Source organism: Carassius auratus, chromosome 25 (assembly GCF_003368295.1).
Source record: "Carassius auratus strain Wakin chromosome 25, ASM336829v1, whole genome shotgun sequence".
NCBI lineage: Eukaryota > Metazoa > Chordata > Actinopteri > Cypriniformes > Cyprinidae > Carassius > Carassius auratus.
In genome coordinates this window covers 2,159,463-2,178,293 of record NC_039267.1, presented here as the reverse complement: position 1 = coordinate 2,178,293, position 18,831 = coordinate 2,159,463, and the positions used below count along the sequence as shown (strand labels likewise).

General features: G+C 35.7%; 1 protein-coding gene across 2 annotated transcripts in view; it reads right to left on the bottom strand.

Annotated features, from left to right (window-relative positions):
* Positions 1-18,831, bottom strand: part of LOC113042976 (transmembrane protein 117) — a 54,160-nt gene that overhangs the window by 26,806 nt on the left and 8,523 nt on the right. For both annotated transcript variants that reach the window (XR_003275645.1, XM_026202014.1), the window contains exon 3: positions 9,520-9,652. Coding sequence is in view for 1 of the 2 variants with exons in the window: in XM_026202014.1 (XP_026057799.1) it covers positions 9,520-9,652 (133 nt within the window). In the remaining variant the exon portion in view is untranslated. The remainder of the gene's footprint in view (positions 1-9,519; positions 9,653-18,831) is intronic.

The window sequence follows — 18,831 nt, the reverse complement described above, 5'->3', positions numbered from 1 at the left end:
TTTTATCTGACCTGACATCTGCTGGATGCATGGAGTGTTTCAGTCAGGACATGCTAACATCATCAGCAACACTTCAGAGGCCTTTACAATACATTCAGGGAGCGACTGGCTTCCAGAAACTGATCCAAAGCAAATAAAAACACAGCCAAGCCTTCACACATTGTGACAGCGAGCGAATGTAATCTCTTTTACGCAGCTTTTATGCCGTCAGAAGTGTTTACAGGCCTTGAACAGGTACAAACTCGTTAATCTTCTTATGCACGTCGCGTTGTGGATTACAGACGGTGGGTAACACAGAACAAGGCCAATTTTCATGCGCACAAATGTCAGAACGAGCGGATTGATGCCACCCAGGTTCTTTGGTCTTGCTGTTAAGGATAATAATACCATTATCCTGTAAATAAGCTTTCATGCTCATTAGCACGTCCAATCAACACAAATCTGTAAACCAAACGAATGCATGACCCACATGGCGCGCGAGAGAGAATCTGTATTCCATTCGTTACTGCCCATCGTTAGGGCGCATGTCCAGACCACGACTTATCACCTTCCCTCCGCGCCGATAAAGCCACTTTGATTAGAACGAAGATTCATTGGCGCATTAAGTCGGTTTCAAACACCCTGCGGTTGTGGAAGGCGTCCAGCCGCTGGGAGTCGTTCACCAAGGGCATCGAGCTAATCAATAATACGAGAAGCATCCGATGCAGTCCAGCGCCTCAGACGCTCACGGCTGTGTTAGTATGTAACGCAGAGACCGGTGTAGGGTGGTGCTGTCTCACAGTATTACACACACACACACTCGCTCTCTGATTAGCGTCTCTCAGGTCTTCATTTATTCATCATGGCTGTAATTTTAATGCAGTACTGCTGGGTGACCTAACGAAGGGAAACTACATCACATCCGCAGCACAGATGACACCCACATAACACCACGCTTTTTGGAAACATACCATTTTTAACATCTACCGTGGTATTACAGTGTTTTTGGACATGTTCCATGGTCACGTGTTTTCACCATTTCCCATGGTTTCTCATGGTTATACCATGTTTTTGCATTTTTGTATGGGACATACATAACAGTATTACAATATCCTTTAAACATATACAATGTAAATATAATTTCAAATATATATTTATCATGATAATTCCACAGTTTTTACTCCAGTATTACCATGGTTTTGAAATGTTTTGTTGTGTTTCCCATGTCAATACCATGTTTTTGGACATACAGTATACCACTGAAATACCATGTTCTTTTGAATATTTACCATGTCAATACCACAGTTTTGAACATTTACTCTGGTATTACCATGTTTTTGAACATGTGCCATGGTGCCATGTTTTTGTTTTTGTTTTTTTTTTCATGTCAATAGCATGTTTATGGACATATACCACTGAAATACTATGTTTTTTGAATATTTACCATGGTAATACTACATATTCTTGATGTTATTGTTTAATATTTACCACAATAATACCACAGTTTAAAAAATGTACTCTGGTATTAACATGTTTTTTTTTTTTTTTGAAGATTGCCCATGTCAATACCATGTTCTTTGGACAGATACCATTGAAATATCACGTTTTTTTATATATTTACTGCATATAAATATATACATATATATATATATATATATATATATATATATATATATATATGTTTTTAACATTTTCCATGCAAATACCATGTATTTGGACATGAACAATAGTATTGCAATGTGTTTTTTGGACATATATAATTGAAATTCCTTAGTTTTTTTTTTATATTTACTACAGTAATAATGCAGTTTTAAATATTAAGCATAGAAATACAATGATTTTAAACATCTCCCATACTAATGCCATGTTTTTTTGAACATTAAATGTACCCCCCCCCAGATTACAGTAAGCAGATTGATTATTAATTCTAACCACACACACACACACACACACACACACATCTATATATATAAATAACGAAAGAGTTCAACAACTTGCTTGTACACATGTGGTTCACCCGAACAATTCCCCAGAGCCTCTTCTGTTAATTATAGTGCTACAGCAGCCCAGTTTATGAAAAATGAACCGCGCTGCTAAAAAATGAGGTCACATAAGCTGCACAAGTTGATTTGAATCAACCAAACCAGCCGTCACTGCCGGAAACGAGCGGTCCTGATGAGGGAGGAACATCAGGTGTGTGGACCCTGGTTCCTGGAAGTCAGCGAGGTCCGTGACAGGATTACTGATGTGTCTGGATGTGCCGGTATTCCCGGGATGAGTGTGTCAGCCGTGAGAATTAATATGAATGATGCTCCCGAGCGACTGCTAATGAGTCCGGTCTCACAGAGAACAGAAGTCCAGTCATGACTTGACCATTTCTAACTGCAGTGGCTGCTTACATTTTCAGAGTCAGAGATGTTTGTGACATCTTCACCGGCTCCTGAGGCATAACTGAATCTTAATTAGACACGGCTCAGGAACCACACATCTGAAATCCACCTAAAACGCTTCCTTGAGCCTCACTGGCAACTAACGGGACAGAATTACGATCAGGCCGAGTGATGGGCATCACATTCTCTACACGAACACAGTCCGGAGGACATGTACATTCACACATCTACTTTCTAAACACGTTATTGGGCTCATAGTGAATTATTCACCAATGCATACATCTCTCTTTTTTTAGAATCTATAATAAAATGCTATTACAGTTTTTATTAATATTTTTGTATTAGATTCTGTATTTCTTTTCTCACTGCTCTCACAATTTTGTAGTGATTTTGATGTTTTTATATACTATTTATTCAGTTTTATTTATTATCTACTTTAGTTTATATAGTTTCATTTAAGTACATCAAGGAACATTAAATGAAAATGAGAAGTTCTATTAGTTTTTGTATTTCTTGCATGTATACGTCTAATTATATGTCTATAGAATGAATTTATTTTATTGATTAGTTTTAGTTTATTGAGTTACTTTAGCATATTAAGATAAGGGCTGTCAAGCAATTATAATTTGTAATCTAATGTCATGCTGTGACGATTAATTCATCTAATTAATCGCAAATTAATCATACATCACTTTTGGCAGAGAAATTATCCACAAAAGATGCTTGTCATGATTATTAGACAAATCACAAAAAGTAGCTTTAGAAAAAAATATGTGAATTAAACATAGCATAAATAATGATATTAAGTGGATATTATGTATAGATAGATATAGATAGATATATAAATGTTTATGCACATGTAAATATTTTCAAAATATATATTGTGTGTGTATTTATATATACATAATAAACACACACACACATATATTATGTAAACAAAGACCTTTATTTTGAATGTGATTAATCGTTTGACAGCATCATTATTGAATATCCTGTCTAACTCTGAAATGCATCAGATTGCGAGGGTCAAACAGGTTTGCATGTTTCCATATTTTCTTATTAAAACACAAACCCTAACAAGTACATGTGAAATGAACAAATGCAAATCAATGAAGGTGTAAATGTCAGCGCTGTTATTTGCTCTCATTTCGACCAGTTTGCAGTTTTAAAGCAGAACTGCAGCAGAAACAGAATTAAGCGAGCTAATTATTAAGAGGAATTAGTAAATGTTCCTCACACACAAATGCAAATGTAAATTATGCAGATTCTGCGGATCTCCTGAGGGAAACGCTTCCCAGACTAAAGGCAAGATTTGCCAAAGTTTTATAAGCGACACCGAGTGTTAGATTAGACAGCTAGTAGTGCAGAAACTGCTTGATTTATGGCACCAGCAACTTGTAAAGCAGCACTTAACATGATGATCATGTTGAGCAGTTAGTCTGGCTGCGGGTAACACACACACACACACACACACACACACACACACACACAGTGTCACTTCCTGATGTATGATTGGCCTATATGTGCATCTGTTAATCCCAGGGGAGTTCCACAGTTGTCATGGTAACAACGGAAGCGGCTCGTCTCCAGATGGGTTGACCCGTGATACATCACTAGCCCCGCCCCCTTCAGCACAGGCCACACCCCCTGGCCTACATAGTCAAAACTGCTTTTCTTCCCCGAACTGATTCTCTGGTTCACGGCTTCAAATTCATAAAAAACTCGACCCAGTTAAAAGGGTTTTGTTTACCCTAAAATAAATTCGGTCATTTACTCGCCCCTTGAGTGCCATTGAGGTTTTTGAGCATATTACTCTCATGTATTTGGACGTTCACCATAGTATTATGAAGTTTTTGGACATGCACCATTGAAATACCAAGTTATTGCAAACATGTCATTACTGCGTTTTTGAATATTCACCATACTTTTATGATGTTTTTTTGGTCCTGTATCATTGAAATACCATGTTATCGGACATGCACCATTGTTTATTTCTCTCTCTCTCTCTCTCTCTCTCTCTCTCTTATAAATACAACATTTAATCTCCATGTTTTTTTAACCTGTTTTTTTGGACACATAACATTGAAATACCATGTTTTTTTTTTGGAAAAGTCCCATGGTAATACCATGTTTTTTACATTTACCTTGGTAATACCATGTTGCTGGACATGCACCATAGTATTAAGCTGTTTGTAGAAAATTTTACATTGTAATAGCATGTTTTATTATTTATTTATTTTCATAGTGATACCATATTTTTGCATATGCACCATAGTTTTATTCTGTTTTTTTCTTTCTTTGATGTACCATTGATTTATTTTTTATTTTTTATATGTACCATAGTATTACCATGTTTTTTAGACATGTACCATGGCATATGGATATGTAATAAACATCATTTTTGTTGTGGAGCGAACCTCCAGATCAAATCACACATATTAATCAATATTAAATAACATGTCATGTGTCATTCTGACATATTAATATAACTCAGATCTACATAGTCTAATAATCGCAGATGAAAAGCCGTTACCTAGACACTCATTTTTGATTTATCGTAACAATTATCTGGGAGCACGACTGATTTATTAGCTTTGGTCTGAAACACAGGATATTGATTCAAATGAAATGTAATGTTCTTCTGCTGGTGAAATAAAGCAGATGAGCTCCATCCTGTCCTCTAACCTGCTCTTCATTTCTGAAGGTCGAAGGTGAAAGGTCGCGGTCACTGGATTCGGCGAGCCCACGACCTTCAGATATCTGCTCAGAAATGAGCTATTCTGTGCAGTGTGGATCTATTGGGCAGATATTGATTATGTGGTGAGGTGTCAGCGCCGCCGGCTCACAAACATCACCTTCAGGACCTCAACATTTATCTAGACAGTGTGTGTGTGTGTGTGTGTGTGTGTGTACGCGGCGTTTTCAATTACACGCGACCGCAGCTCGGTTACAGCCCAGTTAGTCCATCTGCAAGTGGTGGACTGAAACAGAAACACATAAATACAGACAGATAACATAGAGATTTACTCTTATACGCCAATGAAGACGCCCACCTTATCTTATTTTGTGACGCAGAAGAAAGAATTTAGGTTCATTAGCCACTGTAGATAAAACTGGAGGAATAAAGGAAAGGAAAGGAAACCTCTTTGTGTTCAAAATTGATAATAAATGTAAATAATATGATAATAAATACCAATGTAGAAAATAAAATAACATAACAGGCTGTATTTTACAGGCACACGCTCAAATAAATACATAATAAAAAACAAATGATATAAATAATTGTATTTATGCACATACTATATATATATATATTACACAAATATAAAGCATAAGATATAAATGCATAAGTGATATATGATTAAAATGTGATGTATAATTTCATGCATGCATGCATAAATATCTTATGCATTATATATAAAGCACACTAGATGCAAATATAAATCATGTACAGTAAAAAAAATAAATAATAATAATAGTAATGATGCAAAATTCAAGTAACAAATGGCCACGTCTGCTCTTACATTAATGAAGTGTTTACAGTAAAACTGGGATGACTGTTGCTGCAATGCATTGTGGGACAGTGTCTGAGCGTGTCCTAATTGGCCGTGAGTAATGCGATCTGCATGCGTGCAGCAGTCTTGATTAAATAACGCTGCTTAATTAGCGCATGATGTATGCCTGGAACGGACGCCTTGAGCACTGACGAGTTAAAGCAGCTTAATGCTGGCTCCGCCCCCTCTCACAGCCCCGCCCACATCACACAACACACACTGAGCTGAGAATCATCATCATCAGTGTGTTGGGCTCTAGATGCAGTAATGACTTGATAAAGGCAGACATGATGTCATAAAGGAGCGATGATGATGTCATTTATAAAAATGCCGTTTCATTCGCGATGAAATCTGTCAGACTATCAACGTTTCTATAACCTGCAGAGAGAGAATGTGAGTGTTTATGATGTTCATTTCAATCACAAGCGCATTGAGCGGCCGCTGGAGAGCTGTTCAGTGTGTGTGTGTGTGTGAGTGTGTGTGAAGGGGGAGGAAGCAGAACTGGTTGTTAGGAGTGTGTGATGTGGGGGTTTGAGCGGGTGTTATTGTGTGTGTGTGTGTGTGTGTGTGTGTGTGTGTGCGTGTTGCAGAGAATAAAAGAATATCAATGAGAAAGATGAGAGGCAACAGATGCTGAGAGAGAATTTCTTTGTTTATGCATACATTTACACTCACACACACACACACACACACACACACACACACACACACACACACACACACACACACACACACCTCAAAACTGCATTTCCATAATGTGTAAAATGACAAAGTAATGACAAGCTGTACATTTAATTACTCCATCAAAATAATGAAGCTGAAGATGCATGTGGTAGCATTTGTTGAACTGAACTAAACTTCTGTTGATTTGAGAGAAAAAGAATGACTGACAGAACGATTTTCACTACAGAGAATAGAAAAAAATGACAAAACAGTGGGAACAAATGTCACGAAAAAGTCACAATGAGAACAAAAAATGACTAAGTTCCTTGTTCCTAAAATAGGCTTCACCTTCATTTTTTTTTTGTTTTTTTTTTCACATTTTGATTTGGGATGAAATCTAACATTCCAAGACGAACATAAACAACAACATCCAGACACACAATATTCACCACTGTTATTAAAATCAGAGTTTTCCTCAACCAAGATCACAATGAGCGTAGTAACTGCAGCCGTTAGCATGGTGAAGCTCTGAAGGATCTTTCTCCAGCATTAATCTGACGTTTATTCTGAGAGTAAATCAGAGAGAAGTGTGTGTGTGTGTGTGTGTGTGTGTGGCTCTCCTCTCCTCACAGGTGTAAACAATCATTTCTCCTGACAGAGCTGAAAACAGCAGACCCCTGCTGTCAGAGAGACACCCGCTCGTGTGCTGAACAACAGCGCCACCTACCCACAAACACCATTAACCCTTCAAACACACATTCCCAAACCCTGCTGTTGTACTCTGTCAGTTACATTTATGCATTCAGCAGATGCTTTTATCCAAAGCCACTTACAGAGCATTCACACACACACACACACATTCATATACACATACGTACAGATAGAAACGACATATACTGTGAGTAAATGGTGAGTTGCGTCTGATCAGTATTGTGTGACACTCAGATGTTCCAGATCAGTAACTGGTGAAGTTGTGTTCTAGTTCGAATGCTGCCTCAGGAAACAGCTGCCTATGTAGGGAGTAGACAGCAAGGTTTGGGAAGAGAGAGCATCTGTTCTGGGAAGGCTTGCAGATTTAGCATTCTGCTCGTGAAAACCCAGCTTTGGATGAAATCTTTTATGATCTGGTTAGAAGATATTGCTAAAAGTTGCATTTCAAGTCACTTCAACCTCATGGAAAGGTCTAGAATAACGCCCATCTGCGCTCTTTATATCTGTTCATCAAAGCTATGATGATTTAATAAAACAACAAAGCTTTCTGGCACTCTCAAATGTATCAAACTAGTCTTTGATCAGTTCAAGCTGCGCTCACAAACATTGGTTCTTACGGCGGTTTTATGGTCAGGAACAATGCGATGCTGACCGCGTTTAACCTTGAGAAGATGTATGGCGACACGATCGCTCAACATTCAATCTCACTGAGAAATGGTGCAGCCGTTCTCCAAACAGTGGAGTGTAATGTGAAAGCATGGGCTGTGTGCTGAGCTCAACATTAGATGGCGAATCGAACCGTAAGTGAGGCATCCATCTTACCGCGTGCAATTGAAGCGGCGCCACGGATGACTGTCTGCACATGTGCTGATCTCAGATCAGACGTCCTCACATAATGTAAAGCAGATTCTCGGGTCAGTGCTTAAACGCACTTAAAGCTTATAGGATTCATGCACGGCTGGTCAAATCATTCCTTCACTAGAGAATAAAGAGCTATTCTTATGCAGAACTGCAGTTCAATGACGTTCTTGAGTAAAATCATACAGAAATGCTAAATATCTCTCTGTTGCATTGCTGCACGGAACAACAAACAGAAGAATCAATGCGATTCAGTTATGATTCTTTACGCTGGTACTTTTTTGATTCATCTATTTCAAAAGTCCTTACAGTAAATGTAGCCTGTTTTACAAACAAACACACATCTCACGAGCTGGTTCGTTTAACTGAATCATTCAGAAAGAGTCTCAAAAGATTTGAATCCCTGAATCATCCGTTTAAACCAATCAGCAGTTCTGGATGCTACTAAACCATTCAAAAGATGAACTAATAAAAATGTTCTGTTGCATTTCTGCACACAACAACAAACATGACGAACGGTCAATGCAGTCTGATTCAGTGATGATTCAGAAATGATTTTGGAAAAGTCAAATTCAAATTCAATTAAAAAAGAATCATGAATCAAATTCAAACACAATCAAAAGATTTGAATTCCTGAATCATCTGTTTAAATCAATCAGTGGTTCTGGACTCATTTGCTAAACCAAGCATGACAACAAACAAACAGAAGAATCAATGCTGTCTGATTCAGTAATGATTCTTTCAACTGGTTCGTTTTAATGAATCTTTCAAAAATACCCACAAATCAATCTTGAACTCTTTGATTATTATGTAGTCTGATTTACTAAAAAATGCATCTCATGAGCTGGTTTTGATCAAAAAGAATCATAAATCAGACGCACTCAAAAGATCTGAATCATTGAGTCATCCATTCGAATCAATCTGTTTACTGAACCATACAACTGCATTAAATGATCATCTTTCTGTTGCATTTCTGCACACAACAATCACACAGAACGATCAGTGTAGTCTGATTCAGCTCTTTTAGTTGCTTCTGTTTAACAAATCACCCAAAAAACTAAATGAATTATGAACAAATATATCTCATGAGTTGGTTCGTTCGAATGAATCATTCATAAAGCATCATGATTCAGTCACAAGATTTGAACCTCCGGTCTTCCATTGGAATCAATCAGCGGTTCTGGACTCATCTACTGTCATCTATTAGTAACGACTAATTACTGAGACTGTCTGAAAAGAATAAAAGTATCATTAATGGAATTAAAGAGCCAGAAATGATTCAACTCCTCACAATGGCCATCCCTAATCAGAATAACTGAGAGGAGGGAATGAACGTTTGTAATTAAAGACGTGATATCTCTTACCCCATCTGTCCGCTCATGAGCAGAATGAGGTTATAGATGTGAGAGAAGATGAAGAGCGAGAGAATGGTGGTGAAAAACATGGTCATCCAGGAGCCGTGGTCCTCCCGAAACATCTTCAGACGCAGGACACGACCTGAGACACCGAAGAGAAACACTTTAACATCTCATCATCACTAATAAGAGTGATGCTTCACACAAAACAAGATCCCGATGATGTGTGTGTGTGTGAACACTGCGTTATAATATACTGATACATTATTGTGTTTTTGAATGAGCTTTCATTTCGATCATTTCAGTTTTTACGTTTAGAAATTGCTATGCACTTTTTTAAAATTGTGTTAGTTTTTTTTCTTTTAAAACATTTTTTTTCTTTTTTAATGATATTTGTATAAACTTCAACACATTACAACACAAAACGATCATATACATTGCCCAAAACACTGTAAAGGCAAGAAAAATTAATAACAACAGCAATATGTACTGTAATGACAACACACAATAAATAAATAAATATACTCTGAAAATAATGATAATACTTTTTTTAAAGGTAAGTGGTTGCAAACTATTTATTTTAACTATATATAAATATATATAAATATAAATATATATATATATATATATATATATATATATACATATTTTAGATTGTCAACTAAATTTGTTTATTTAAATGTAGCAAAAATAAATCGATTGCTAGCACTTACTTTTAAAAATGTCTAATCATGATTAATAATCACTAAGATTGAATATTTTAAAGTATTATTGCACTTTCACAACAAATTACAAAAACATCAGTCAGGGCTTTTATTGTTAATTAACAACTATAATACAAAATACAGGCAAACTAAAATGGTAACTAAAATTAAAATGATTTTAAAATATTTTTTTTTACAAAAAAAAATATATATATATATATAATTTTTCTAATTCTGTTTGACTTGATGCACAAAAAAAAAAACTAACTAAAGCTGGAATTAATATAAATAAATACACAACACTGTCTTTTCCTCTCAAAAAGATGAAACAGTGAAATATTCAATGTTTTTTCTATTAAAGCAACAAAACCGTGCATGCATTCAATACACACAGTCAATAGATTCGTGTTTGGATATGTTGCAGATATCACAGATGATGCATGAATGCATGTATAAATAAATAAATAAATAAAAACTATGAGAAAATAGAAGAATACAGAGAATTTTAATGACGTTTATTTATGCCTTTTACCAAAAATGTTCCTGATGGTTCTAGTTAACAACAGTAACCCCGCAGAAACACATCAGAAAAGCCTTCAGTGATGCAGACATGATAATTATTCCCTGGAAAGCTCTGTTCAACTAATCATCTCTGCACCCTGTAATTTCTGCTGATTGAACCGTCTGTCCACACGCCGAGGTTTCGCCTCCAGTGAACCCGTCAGAAGCGTGCACTTTCCTCAACAGCGATCGATGGTCAGAAGTGCTGTTTTGGTTTCATGAAGAGGCCTACATCATCACAGCGGCGTTACTCATGATTCTGTCCCTTCACCTGACAGTAGCGAACATCTTTCTTTGTCTCTGGCTCTCTCTCAGAGCGTGAGATTGATTCAGATGTCGGGGAAGCCGCTCTGAATGCTTAATGGCGCCCTTCAGCGTCTGTCACGGAGGTGATCCGGGTCCTGCGAGTGGAGAGGAAGCTTTCACGGCTCCAGTGTCTGTTTAAAGTGATTAAAGACGACTCAAGTTAAAGACGGTGTCAGTAGCACTTACACGGACCCAGTCTGATCATTACACCCTCGTCGAGCATGTTAACTACGCTAAAGGCCTGAAACCTACAGTCAGCTGCACGGGTGTGTGCACCCTACATAGGGAGCATCTGAACTGGGATTTAGAGCACACTACATAGACAGTATATGAGTCTTGTTTTCCAGCACAAATAGCACATAAGCATTCATAAATCATCAGATATTTTCCTCAAAATGAAATCAGTTTAGGATTAAAACAAGAAACATATCGAATAATACCGAACATAACTGAAAGATTTTGTTTCTTGTTTAAAAGTAGTATTTATGTCATGTTCGTCAATGAAATATCAGAATATTATCTAAGCATTCTTTAATCGAGATATATTTTTAAGGAGACAAATTACTATAGCATAAAAGATCAAAATTAAGTGATGTTTTTTTAATCACCAAATGGGGTCAGAAAAATTCAAACTCAATCTATTTTTCTGACTCCACTATATTTTTCTCAGTATTTGTGTCTTGCTTTCCAGTAAAACACATAAACATACTTAAATCAGATACATTTACTTCAGCAAAATTCATAAGATATAAAAATCATATATATATATTTATATTTTTACATTAAGTAACTTTATACTTAAATCAAGAACAAAAAAAAAATTAATTGTTTTCCTTTTGAGTTGTTTCTTTTTCTGACTCCGTTGGTAGATATTTGTTATTGTTTTAAGTATAAACTCACATTATTTATTTAGATATTCATTTATTCATTAGTATATTGTCTTGTTTTTTATAAAACATTTAATATAATATTTAAACAACATTCTTAGATCAAGATATATTTATTTCAGTAGCAAAATTACTTAAGATATAAAGCCTTGTTTTCTAAACAACAAAAATAATGTTTCCCCATTGAATAAAGTATATTTTCCATTCCCAATACAGACATTTTTTCTTGTTTTAAGCAAAAACTTTCTTGTTTTATGAAGAAAATGCATCACAAATAAAGACTCAATATCTTATATTTCCAGAAAATGTGTTATGATTTATTTGTAAACAAAAACAATGAGGAAGAAAATAATTTTGCAGCGTTATCTAAGCATATTGAGATGATGACAACACAATACTCTAATAAACATAAAAGATACACAAATAATAAACATTTATTATTGAAATCCATCATCTCAATGCAAAGCATCTTTCTTTGTGATGCGTTTTGTTCCTCTGCCCTGTGAAAGTTACAGTATGTTTCATAATACACCGAATCCTTAATCATTCACCACACATAATCTCCACATCTGCGTTCCCATTTCTCCCCTCTCAGAAATGAAGTTTGTCTGTCTTTTAGATGCTTCAATCGTTTCCGGAAAGATTCAGTTCGTTCAGTTATCAGTGAATCATCAGGAAAACTCTCTCAAAGTGAATTATTTATTCGCAAAGCTTTCTGAAAGTTGCATCACGTCTCGGCCAGACAGAAAAATCTCATTTGTGAGCGAGTAAAAAAAAAGTAGTTCTGCTAAATGAAAATATCCAAGTCTCTCACACACACACACACACACACACACACACACTGAGAGAGAGAGAGTTTTAGCACCTCACAGTTTGTTTTTCTCGCACTAGTGTGTTTGTTTAGCAGCTGACGGTTCATTTTCTCTCTCTTTACAGCTCGTGAGCTTCTTTCCCTCTCCTGTCAGCGCTTCATCTCTCATTAGATCTGCGCTCAGGGCCACAGACCGGCCTGAATCAGCAGTAATATATTACTCATATTGTGGCAATGAGAGGAACGTCCTGCTCATTAGAGCTAAACATTTCCATCTGTCCCGCTAACCCTGTCAAACTCACTTTAACTAACAGTAATTATTCCTTTAGCAGCTTCCTCTAATTACCAATGAATGTTAGCAGAGTATTTCCTGGAAGAGACAGCCTTAGCATTTACATTAGCATGCACACATGCATACATTTAATGCATGGGGTATTTTTGTCTGGTTTTCCAGCGCAAATATCTAAACACTGCAAAAAAGCTACATGACATTCTGCATGCAATCTTACATTAATATGCAAATAAATGTAAAACTGCCAAATATATATATATATATAATGGGTATTTTTGTGTTGTTGTGTCTTTATTCAAATATCTACATATTCAAGATGCAACACTGCATGAGATCCCAAGTAGTATTTATTATAAATAAATAAAAAAATAAAAGAAATTAAAAAGAAATCAGTGCCAGTGCAGTAAAAAAAAACCTCTTTTTCTACTATTGCAATGATTTAAAGTGCATTCATAAAGAACAAACAGTGCAAGCGCTTTTATCACGGCAGCATCCGCTGACATGGAGGAGATGGAGATGGACTTGAGATTTCTCTGAAGATGATATGAGCGCAAACCAGAGAGACGTCTGAGATGTGTCCAACCCGTCAGATAAACACTTCTGCTTTATAGAGACGCTCAGCACACGCTTCCCACTGCCTTCTTCTGCAATGAGACGCTCAGACTGTGCTGGGTGAAACCACCCTTTCTGATTCTCTGAAGGGAATGACTACACATTCATGCCAATCAGAAACTCAGCACGACGCGTCACATCACGGACATGAACCGAGTTCAGACAGATCCAGCGACATCTCCTCTGAAACAACACATTAGCCACGCGAGCCCCCCGCCAGGACCCATCAGCATCATCTCACACCTCGTTTGGCCACGTTCTCAACTGCTCAACCTCTTCAGCTTGTTAACCAACGGTCTGTCTCCGTGGAAACCGTGCCGTCGAGTGATAAAACTGCTGTAAAGTGCTGACAAGATCTCGCACGGCCAGATGACTGATCACACACTTCAGATTTCATTCCCTGACATAAGGAAAACGTGTCCTTTAGAGAAGCCTTTTATTATAATTATTTATGAGCTCATATTCTGAACGCTCATGTAAAGTGGTGTGTGCACTATGTAGTATGCAGTATGTGTGTGAAGTGTGCTTTCTTTAGTGTAATCTGCAGTGTTAAGTCTACAGCATGTAGAATGCAGAATAATTTGGTGTTCAGAAGAAGAATGAAGTGTGCAGTAAATAAGTGTTTATAAATGATGTGTAGACCGAAGTATGTAGTGTGCAATAAGTATTATAATACATGCAGTATGTAGTGTTGTCTTTAGAGTGTCGAGTGTATTCTGCAGTGTGTAGTGTGCATCATGTAGACTGCAGAATATGTGAGTGTTAGTAATAAATTAGTGTTAAGAAATGGTTTGAAGTATGTAGTATGCAGTATGTAGTGTGTGACGTGTAGTGTACTGAGTGTAATCTGCATTGTTTAGTGTAGAGTATGTAGAATGCAGAATAATTTGGTGTTCATAAGAAGAATGAAGTATGTAGAGTGCAATTTAACAATATTAGTGCATGTAGTGTGTTTCTATAGTTTATAGAGTGCTTAATATGTAGATTGTAAAATATGTTAGCATTCATAAATGGTGTGAAGAATGAAGTATGTAGTGTGCAGTATACAGTGTGGTGTGTTTTCTATTGTGTACAGTGTAATCTGCACTGTGTAGTGTACAGCATGTAGATTAAGACGTCAATGTTCAGAAATGATGTGTAGTATGTAATGTGCACTATGTAGTATAGAATGTAGTGTACAGTATGTAGTGTGATTTCTTTAGTCTATAGAGCGTGGAGATTGGTGAAAATGTAGTATTCTTAAATAGTGTGTAGAATGAAGTATGTAGTGTGCAGCATGCAGAAAATAATGTAGTGCGCAATATGCATCGTAGCGCATTTCCTAGTGTATACTTCATAGTGCACTTCATAGTGTAAAGCATGTAGACTGCATGAAAACATAGTACTCATAAATGGTGTAGAAAATATGTAGTATGCAGTGTGTTAGTTAGTGGTTTGATTATAATGTGCAATGTGTAGTGTATGTAGATCGCAAAACATGCTGCTGAATGAAGTATGTAGTATGTAGAATATAATGTATTGTCTGTATTGTGCAGTATGTAGAATATAGTGTGCTGTATTTCAAGTGTTTTCTATAGCATATAGAATGTAGATTTTAAAACATGTTAGTTTGTGTATTGTGCAGTATGTAGCTTGTGTGTAGATTACAGAATGAGGCAGAGGTCATAAATGGTGTGTAGTATGATGTATGTAGTATTTAGCATGCAGTATGTAGTGTATGTAATGTGTACAGCACGTAGACTGCAGAGTAAGTTAGCATTCATAAATGTGTGTGGAATAATATATGTAGTATGTAGTGTGCCACATATAGTGTGTACAGCATGTAGATTACAGAATAAGTTAGTGTTCATAAATACTGTGCAGTATGTAGTGTGTAGTGTGTAGTGTGCATGTGCAGTCTTTAGTGTGTAGTATGCAGTGGTTTACTGAATCACAGGTGGGTTCATTGATTAGTTCACCAGGATAAAGCCAGGCTTGTATTGACGTGAGACTCGGTGTGTCCCTCACTGTCCATCAGCATGTATTCAACTTCAGTTCTCCTTACAACATCTGAGACAATAACAGATGATTACTGAACACCTCGCACACTACTGAGGGAGGTTTCTCAGGTCATAAAGACACATATTAACAAACAATCAATCTGAAACTCAATACTACTACAGACAGAGTTCCAGGACTAAACGTAGACAATTTGCTCACTGGCTGTGTTCTCAATAGCTCACTACCATATACTCTGTAGGTCTACATGTATTCTGTACACAACCTGAATGAGCCACTATATTTGCAAAAACAAAAGTGCAGTATGCAACTTTTTGATGCATTATTTGATCACACCGACAGATTAGTGGGAAACTGTATGATTTTAACCCCAGCATGAGACGTCAATTAAAGGATCATGACAAAAGCCAAACAGTATTGATCATAATTACGTTCACTGTACACTGAGTTCAGCTGCATTTAGTCAGGTGAGGTTGATTAAGAAAGGATATAAAGTCTGACTGCTTTATGATGGTTTATGAGGTGATGAGTTTGTGCAACCGAATCATTCTCTGTGGCGCTGTGAGAATAATAAAACAGATCAAATATCATTCAAACACCTGATGTGCATCTTCAGCTGTGGTTCATTATAATAGTGTGTTTTCAGAGCTGATGCTGATACACATCAACTGGGAGTTTAATGTGCACTTGGGAATGCAACACTTTATTCACATCAGTGTTATTTCATTGAGATAATATTATAGGTTTTATTCATATTTCACATTTATTTATATATATATTTCCCAGTTTTTTGCTGTTTTTTTATTTGGATTTTTTAATGTCAATACAGTTTAATTAATTTGAATAATCATTAATTATAATTTTGAAGTAAAAAAAAGATCTAATGTAAAAACTGTAAATTTATGGCTTTCAGTTTTTAATGTTGTGTCTAAAATCTTTTTTTAAACATATTTTATTGTTATTTATGTATGAATACTTAAAATTTTATTATTATTGTTTATTTGATTTATTTATTTTGTATTAAATGTTTTCTTTATTTTGAAGTCTACCAAGGTGTGGGTTCTAAATTTGCACAGTTGCCTTTTGTTTTATACTACTGTTCCCAGAAGAACATTTCTATAAACATAAAAAATAAATAAGGCTGCAAAACAGTTAATTGCGGTTAATCAATTCAAAATAAAAGTTAATATTTACATACTATATGTGTGTACAGAGTGTGTATATTTATAATGTATATTTAACTACACACACATACATATTTACAGCATATTAAGGAAAAATATGTTAGATTAAATGTAAAATATTTCTATTTAAGTCTCTACATTCAAATACATGCAGATATTTATTTGTAAAATATATGTACGTATGTGTGTGTATTTTCTATATGCATAATAAATATAAAAGTTACACAAACACATATATTATGTAAAAACTTTTATTTTGAATTTATTAATCACGACTAATCATTTTGCAGCTCCAAAAAAAAAATCTAAATAAAACATTAAATATTTTATGCTTACCTGCATGTCATGTGACCATTATTGACATTGTTAATTAATGAAATATTAAAGGCAGGGTAGGGCATTTCGGAGAGGTTAGCAATAGCAAGGTAGCTTTGAAAGCATAAGATCTCACCCTCCCTGCAAATCGCTCTTCAAAGCCACGCCTCCTCCAAAACACATGACCACACACAGGCAGAGCAGAGGCAAACCAGCGGTACGATGAGAGATGAATGCAGTGCTGTCATATTACCTCATGTCTCATTCAACGCTCAGAAAACTACAGTGCAGAGTGCATTATATATCGATAAAAACGCCTCCATTCTTACTTCCTCTGCAATAGGGTAATGCAATGTGCTGTACGCAAATACATATGTTGACAGACAGGTAGGACAGCCTATCATAGCACTTGGATCAAGGAATCTATTTGGACAGACATTTTATGTTCCTACTAGGAAAGCCCATTTCTGCCACTGAAAAAAAAGGTTATTGCAACTTTTTGTCTAATAATTCAGATTTCTTTTTTTCACAGAATTGCGTGATATAAACTCTCAATTACGACTTATAAAGTCAGTATTGCGTGATATTAACTCATAATTCTGTGTTACATTGCAAAGTCAGAATTGCGTAATATTAACTCACAAATGCGAGTTATAAACTGAGAATTGCGTGATATAAACTCGCAACCGTAAGTCACAGTAAAAAGTCAGAATCGCATGAAATAAACTTGCAATTACAAATTATAAAGTCAGAATTGCGTGATATAATAAAGCAACTGCGAGTTTCAGTATAAAGTCAGAATTGCATGATATAAACTCAAAATTACGAGTTACAGTATAAAGTCAGAATTGTGTGATATAAACTCTCTATTGTGAGTTACAGTATAAAGTCAGAATTGCGTGATTAAAACTCACAACTGCGAGTTTCAGTATAAAGTCAGAATTGCGTGATATAAATTTGCATTTACGAGTTACAGTATAAAGTCAGAATTGCGTGATATAAATCTTTCAATTGCACGTTACAGAATAAAGTCAGAATTGCGTGATATAAACTTGTATACTGAGAATTACAATATAAAGTCAGAACTGCATGATATAAACTCAAAATTACGAGTTACAGTATAAAGTCAGAATTGCGTGATATAAACTATATTGCGAGTTAGAGTATAAAGTCAGAATTGCATGATATAAACTCAAAATTACGAGTTACAGTATAAAGTCAGAATTGCGTGATTAAAACTCACAACTGCGAGTTTCAGTATAAAGTCAGAATTGCGTGATATAAATTTGCATTTACGAGTTACAGTATAAAGTCAGAATTGCGTGATATAAATTTGCATTTACGAGTTTCAGTATAAAGTCAGAATTGCGTGATATAAATTTGCATTTACGAGTTACAGTATAAAGTCAGAATTGCGTGATATAAATCTTTCAATTGCACGTTACAGAATAAAGTCAGAATTGCGTGATATAAACTTGTATACTGAGAATTACAATATAAAGTCAGAACTGCATGATATAAACTCAAAATTACGAGTTACAGTATAAAGTCAGAATTGCGTGATATAAACTATATTGCAAGCTACAATATAAAGTTAGAATTGTGTGATATAAACTCTGTATTGCGAGTTACAGTATATAGTAAGAATTGC